The sequence below is a fragment of the Theropithecus gelada genome, chromosome 3 (genome assembly GCF_003255815.1).
Source record: "Theropithecus gelada isolate Dixy chromosome 3, Tgel_1.0, whole genome shotgun sequence".
Classification (NCBI taxonomy): domain Eukaryota; kingdom Metazoa; phylum Chordata; class Mammalia; order Primates; family Cercopithecidae; genus Theropithecus; species Theropithecus gelada.
The window spans coordinates 141,201,484-141,209,383 of record NC_037670.1 but is presented as its reverse complement, the minus strand read 5'-3'; the positions used below and the strand labels follow the sequence as shown (position 1 = coordinate 141,209,383).

The window sequence follows — 7,900 nt, the reverse complement described above, 5'->3', positions numbered from 1 at the left end:
TTCAGCATGTTGGTCAGGCTGGTCTCGAACTCCTGACCTCGTGATCCACCTACCCGGCCTCCCAAAGTGCTGGGATTACAGGAGTGAGCCACCGCACCTGGCCCAATAAATGCCACATTTTTTTTTTTTTTCCTTTGAGACAGAGTCTCATTCTGTTGTCCAGGCTGGAGTGCAGTGGTACAATCTTGGCTCACAGCAAGCTCCGCCTCCCGGGTTCAAGCCACTCTCCTGCCTCAGCCTCCCGAGTTAGCTGGGACTACAGACGCCCGCCACTGCGCCTGGCTAAGTTTTGTATTTTTAGCAGAGACGGGTTTTCACTGTGGTCTTGAGCTCCTGACCTCGTGATCCGCCCAACTCAGCCTCCCAACGTGCTTGGATTACAGGCGTGAGCCACCACGCCTGGCTGCCATTCTTACACAATAAAAGACTAGTCTATTCTGTGCAATCATTATTTCAGACTGTTCTAAATTATTTTTGATAAATCTTCCGTCTCACAAGCAAATCACCTTACAAACAGTTGCATATATTTTCAGTAATGCATTCCAGACTAGAACAGAGACAGGAAACTGATGACTTTCATGGGATAGAAACTCATGATGGCCTGATAGAACTAAGTTTGTCAATTAGATCTAGTATTTAGTTCACCATCATCAAACTTTCAAATATATATATTTTTAAAAAAGGAACAGATAATTAATGTTACCAATTCATTTTCTTTAGGAATCCCAATGTGTTAAAACTTGTGTTTTAAAACTAAAAGAAAAGATGATTTAGCCAAAATGTCATATTTTCATATTATATTCTCAATGCTTTCAAAGCCCAACAGTGATTTTAAAAAGAAATTAAACAACATGCTTTCATTGAATTTTTAAAAATCTATACAAGTCAAGCTAATGAAATATTTTATTGTACATAATAAAAGTGGTGTTTTTCTAAAAAAAAAAAAAAAAAAAATTTCCAGGCCCAGACGTCTGTAGGAGTATGTGAGGAAAGGATTCCACTCAAGTATAATAAGCAATACTCTATTGAATGAAACCATAACTCCGCTTCACTCCCTATGGTAAATACTAACATTCGCCACAGGCTTGAAATTCCTGTAGCATCAGTAGAACTATTTTTTAAAATATTACAAACATGCTTATGACGCACAGGAGAATGAAAAAATTTAGACTGTAACCACACACCATATGTAATCCCAGCTTTTCTAATTTACAACCAGTTAAGAATTACAATATCCAAAGAAAGTATTTTAAAATATATATGCTCACTGGTAAGTGATTTTCTACTCAAATAAATAGGAAAATTTGCATTTTAATGTCACATTGAATTTCAGTACTTTTCAATCCAAGAAAAAAAAAAAAAAACCGAGACATGGTTATGAGTTAAGGATTATATATATTACAATTTGCCTTGTTATAATACATTTGTGGCTTTATGATAAAAATAACTCAGGGACATATGGAATTCAAGCTGATTTGCGTAACTGTCACAAGAAAAAAAGCATTAAATGCATTTCTGAAATAAGTATTTTCATTTAATTTCAGAATCTCAAAACAGCATTAGACCTCGCTTTGTTTAAAAAAAATTTAGTTCAACACTAAGCTAGCTAAATAACCTTCTTGAAAGGTTTAAACACAATTGATATAGAAAATGCTTTCCCTCTAATCTCAACCTTACATAAATGGAACAGGTGAGGAAGAAAAGGTAGACAATTTCTTTAGCAGCATATATGGCTAAATCCATCAACCACCTTAAACTAGAATGTCCATTATTGACCGCATTAAAAAGAACTGGGGTAATATAAAAAATTACCCATTTCATAAACCAAAAGACAACAATGTTAGGGTTACAGTTAGTAAAATATTTTTGAGACACTTCAAAAACTTTTAACCATAAACTAGAAGAATCATCTCTTCTTCATTGTTAAGAAAGAAAGGCCTAACAGAAAGACATTTAAACTAAACTGATTTTCAATCCTCTTAGAACAAACAAAAGGAAAAATAATGGTTGATTAGCTAAGCTTTGTGCTCTAATCAAACTAATTAATTACAGTGATTTTAAATGGCAACAGCCCATCTGACTGGGCAGCTTGACAGTTCAGAATACTTTTGCAATAATTTTTTAACGCAAAGACACTAAAATGATCTGGTCATGCAATGTTCATCTTATGCATTCTGCATCTCTTTGCCAATCTTGTAGCTAAGGATCTTGTTCCAATCAATCTTAGTGCGTGTAACTGGCAACTGTCGACGTAAGGCTTTGAAAGTAGTGTCCGACATTGTCTGATAATTCTCACTGATGGCAGTCTATGAAAAACAATAGTTAGAAGTTTAAAGTAAAGCAAAAGAACAGAACAATTTATAAAGCATACAGATGTTTTCAGAATACATTTTATTTAAGCAGCCCATTTCACTGTTTTTAAACAGTCAAATAAAAAAATCCCAACATTTTGTTAAGGCAGCTAGAAGAAAAAGCCTATAATAATTTTGAATAATTAAACTTAATGAAAATTATAAATTAGATGTAATATTTGTGTCCTCGTTTTGAATTTATTTTAGTATGTCAGAACAACTTATGGATTATTATTTTTAAGGAGTAGAAACTTGTCTAATTCACAAATTAAATGCTTAAATTCAAGAGTACTGTAGTTTAGAAGCTGATAAATAACATAAAAAGTAAAGCACAAAATGAAATGTGATCTAAGCAGATTGCACATAATCCAAATGGTAAGACACAGCCTGAATTAAAATTTCCAACCAGAAAAAAAATAGCCACTTAAAAAGTCTGGCATATTTTGACTGATGCAGATTGAGCACCCCTAACTGAAAAATCCGAAGTTTTCAAAACTTGAAACTTTTTGAGCATCAACATGATGCTCAAAGGCAATGCTCACTGGAGCATTGATGCAGATTTCTAATTTTCAGATTACGGAAGCTTGAGTGGTAAATATATAATAAATATTCCAAAATCCAAAAAAAAATCTGAAATCTAAAACACTTTTGGTCCCACGCAACTCAGATCAGCGATACTCAATCTGCACTCAGAAATTACAGTTGGCTAAAACCTAGTCTTTTTTTTTTTGAGACGGAGTCTCGCTCTGTTGCCAAGCTACAGTGCAATGGCACGATCTCGGCCCACTGCAACCTCTGCCTCCCAGGTTCCAGCGATTCTCCTGCCTCAGCCTCCCAAGTAGAACCCACCACTACAAGCACATGCCACCACGCTCAGCTGATTTTTGTATAGAGACGGGGTTTCACCATGTTGGCCAGGATGGTCTTGATCTCTTGACCTCGTGATCCACCTGCCTCAACATCGAAAAGTGTTGGGATTACAGGTATGAGCCACCGTGTTCGGCCTAGTCTTAGTATTTTTAAAATACAAAATATTAATGGAATTCAATTTACTTGCCACTCTTTTTGCCTACACTTTAATAAGTCTGCCCTTGTGTTAAAAGTAGACACACAACAAAAAGACTCTTACTGATGCAATGGAAAAATTCAGCCTTTGAATGAAATTCAAATTTCAGTGCCATTAATTCATACGTGAATGTAGCTTATATAATATTTAAAAAATCATACCTGGTATTCATTTTCTGCAGCTTCTACAATCTTTATAAATTCTTTTGCTGTTTGCACTTCATTCTGAATAAAAAAAATAAAAATAAAAATTGTAATTTAAAACCAAACCACTATTACTTTAAAATATATGTATGGTTAATGTAATGTTACAATAAATAACACAGAAGGAAATTATGATAAAGAACAAATATTGTAAGATCAATTATTCTAAGTCTAAGGGGGAAATAGGTAAAATTATTTTAAAAGTCTACAGAATAAGCTGGTGTCAATGTTTAGCTGGCTAAGGAAAGTGAACTCTCAATGATATACACATTGATGAAAAGTTCAATTTTAAACACTGGACATGCATTCCAATAGACAACCTTTATGGGTAACAAGTTTGGTAAAGATTTCTAATTGATGACTCTTTATCTAAATATTGTTAAATATTTACTGAACATTATGTAACAGAACAGTGATATAAAAAAAAAAAATCACTAATCAGGAAGAATGTATTTTTCTGGAAATTTTTTTTAACATGCCAATAGATGGTTTTGTTTGCTTTTTCCTAATAGTAAAGTTAACAGAATCTGGATTTAAAAAATGAAACAGTGTTAATGTAAAATTCTCTAATATCTTATACTTTATATATATGGTGTAAAAATATAAAACAATGAAAACCTCCTAAGATAGAGTAAAAATGGTCATTCCTAGAAAAAATGAGCTCAAGCTGGCATATTAGTCAAGTTTAATTACTATGACCATCTCTCAAAACCCCACACTCCGTAATTTTGTTGACAAATTTCTCTTAGGAAGTATCTGTTTTTTTTTTCTTTTTTTTTTGAGACAGGGTCTCAGCCTGTAGCACAGGCTGGAGTGCAGGGGTGTGATCTCGGCTCACTATAATCTCCACCTCCCAGGTTCAAGCAATTTTCGTGCCTCAGCCACCCAAATAGCTGGGACTATAGGCATGTGCCACCATACCCGTCTAATTTTTGTTATCTTTAGTAGAGATGGGGTTTTTGTATTTTTAGTAGAGACGAGGTGTTGCCATATTGGCCAGGCTGGTCTCACACTCCTGACCTCAAGTGATCCATCGACCTCAGCTTCCCAAAGTGATAGGATAACAGACGTGAGCCACCGCACCCAGACAGGAGGCATCTTTGCTCAATGTCAAACTCTCCCAAACAAGATGGCACCATACCCTTGTTATGTGAATAATATTGAATGTACTAATTACATATGATATATAACTATATGGAGTAGAACATCTCATGGAAAATCAGATATTAGTAAGTTTTTTTCACTGGCAAATTTTGCAAGAACAGTACCAATTAGGTCAGAGCAGAAATCACCTAAGTGCTAATAAAAAGTTTTTTAAAAGATAGCTTCAGGGGCTGGGTGTGGTGGCTCATGCCTGTAATCCCAGCACTTTGGGAGGCCAAGGCAGAAGGGTTGCTTGTGGCCAGGGTTTGAGACCAGCGTGGACAATATGGTGAGATCCCATCTCTATAAAAAATAAATTAGCTGGGCATGGTGGCACATGCCTGTAGTCCCAGCTACTAGAGAAGCTGAGGCAGGAGGATCGCTTGAGCCCAGGATGTCGAGGCTGCAGTGAGCTGTATTCACACCACTGCACTACAGCCTGGGCAATAGAGTGACACCTTGTCTCAAAAAAATACACACGTGTATATATATATATAAAATATATATATATGTCTATGTCTATGTAAATATATAGCTTATCTTCTTAGGTAGCATCTGGCTTAACACATTTATACATGTTTCTTAAAGTTAAATGCTTTCTTGAGTTAAAAATAAAGTTTTCTTTAATATTTGTAAATTGTATATAAGCAGTGGATGTTTATAATACACAGATACTTTTAGGTATATGACACAAATGAGAAAATGTCACTGTTAATGTTATACTGTCAATATCCATGGGGCAAGAAAACCAAAAGCCAAACTTTTGGAGGCCAAGGTGGGTAAACTGCATGAGTCCAGGAGTTCAAGACTAGGTGGGTAACATGGTGAAACCCCATCTCTACTGGGAAAAAAAAAAAAATAGCTGAGTGTAGTGGCACGTGCCTGTAGTCCCAGCTACTCAGGAGGCTCAGATGGGAGAATGGCTTGAGCCCTGGAGGCACAAGTTGCAGTGAGTTGAGATCATGCCAGCCTGGGTGACAGAGCCAGATCTTGTCTCAAAAAAAAAGAAAAAAAGAAAAAAAAAAAAAATCAACGAGGAAACAGTTGCATATGCAAGGGAAAGAATGTGTGAAAGAATTCTGTGGAGAAATAAAACCAAGTTCAAAAACTCTTAAATTTGAAAGATGAACTTAAAAAAAAAAACTTCATTAAATCATGATCCAAATAGCCACACAATGAAAAGATACAATAGTTTAAAAGTTAGGTAGAAGATCATAGACCTAAATGTAAGAGCTAAAACTATATAACACTTTTAGAAGAAAACACTGGAGTAGATCTTCATGACCTTGGGTAGGCAATGGTTTCTATTAATATTTCAAATCTCAAATGACAAAAGAAAAAAATCAAAACCAAAATCTTCTGTTTTGCAAACAATATCATCAAGAAAGTGAAAAGACAACAACAGAAGGATGAAAATATCTGAAATCGGCCGGGCGCGGTGGCTCAAGCCTGTAATCCCAGCACTTTGGGAGGCCGAGACGGGCGGATCACGAGGTCAGGAGATCGAGACCATCCTGGCTAACACGGTGAAACCCCGTCTCTACTAAAAAATACAAAAAACTAGCCGGGCGAGGTGGCGGCGCCTGTAGTCCCAGCTACTCGGGAGGCTGAGGCAGGAGAATGGCGTGAACCCGGGAGGCGGAGCTTGCAGTGAGCTGAGATCCGGCCACTGCACTCCAGCCTGGGTGACAGAGCGAGACTCCGTCTCAAAAAAAAAAAAAAGAAAATATCTGAAATCATGTATGTGATACACTAGACTTATATCCAGAATATACGAACAATTACAACTCAATAATACAAATGTGAATAATCAATTAGGAAATGAGCAAAGGATCTGAATAGGTATTTCCCCCCAAAAGATATACAAATGATCACAAGCACATGAAAAGATGCTCAAAATCATAAGCATCAAGAAAATGTAAATAAAAACCACAATAAGATACTACTTCAAACTGACTAGGATGGTTATCATCAAAAGGACATATTTTGGAAAAAGATACAGAAAAATTGAAACTCTTATACACTGCTGGTGAAACTATAAAATGGAAAACAGTCTGGCAGTTCTTCAAAAGGTTAAACATAGTTCCAAATGACCCAGCAATTCCACTCCTATGTCTATACCAAAAATAAATTAAAATATCTACACAAAAAATAGTACACAAATGTTCACAGCACCAAAAGTAGAAAACAGAAATGTCCATTAACTGAAGAATTGATAAAATGCTGTATGTCCACACAACAGAGTATTATTTGGCAATAAAAAGGAAAAAAGTACTAATACATGCTCTAAAAGGATGAATGTTGAACATGTTAAATGAAAAAAGCCAGTCATAAAAGACTATATATTATGATTACATTTATATAAAATGTCCAGCACAAGCAAATCCACAGAGCCAGAAAGTAGATTAGTCACTGCCTAGGGCTGGGAGGGTTCTGGGGGAAGGGCTGGGTAGAATGGAGAATGATTGCTAATGGTACAGGGTTTCTTTTAAGGAGCACGAAAATGTTCTGAAATTAGATTATGGTGACTGCTGTCCAACCCTTTAGTAATATACAAAAAAAAATCTGAAGCTTCTACTTTAAATGAGTGAACTGAATGGTATACAAACTATATCTCAATAAAGCTGCAAAAAAGTTAGGTACAGGTTTGTAATTACTTATCTTTAATCTATCAGAAAACACTTAAATCTGAAGCAGAAATATTACTTAAAAATGTTCATTCCAAAACTGTTCTGCTTTTAAAGAAGTATTAGGTTAAATTTTATTGTGGAATTAATTACTTACAGACACTGTTAGGGAATCTTGTATATCTTTATGACTCACTAGCTGAACATTACCATCTTCATAATAATGAACCTATTAGAAAAAGAAATCACAGAAACCACATTACAGGAATCATCAAGATCCTCATTGCTTCAACAAGCATATCAATGCAGATGGACTACATATTTCAGCTCTAGTCTAGACTTCTCTGCTGAGCTCCAGAACCTGTGAACTCCAGCAAGACTCTCCCTTCCCTCAGCCGAGTGAGGAGACTAGTTAGAGACATCCCTGTAGTTATTCAGGCAAGCCTTCTATTGACCTGACCGCTGGACATTTTTTCCTCACAATCATTCATTCTACTGGTACCTAAAACC

General features: G+C 35.8%; 1 protein-coding gene across 2 annotated transcripts in view; it reads right to left on the bottom strand.

Annotated features, from left to right (window-relative positions):
- Positions 1 to 782: 782 nt before the first annotated feature.
- The window catches only part of CAPZA2 (capping actin protein of muscle Z-line subunit alpha 2), a 55,324-nt gene continuing 48,206 nt past the window's right edge, over positions 783 to 7,900 (bottom strand). The window contains exons 8-10 of one of the 2 annotated variants that reach the window (XM_025378554.1): positions 7,548 to 7,619; positions 3,579 to 3,641; positions 783 to 2,306 (exon numbers count right to left, since the gene is read on the bottom strand). In XM_025378554.1, the coding sequence (XP_025234339.1) occupies positions 2,166 to 2,306; positions 3,579 to 3,641; positions 7,548 to 7,619 (276 nt within the window). In that variant the 3' untranslated portion in view covers positions 783 to 2,165. The remainder of the gene's footprint in view (positions 2,307 to 3,578; positions 3,642 to 7,547; positions 7,620 to 7,900) is intronic. The other variant, XM_025378555.1, reaches the window with a different exon arrangement.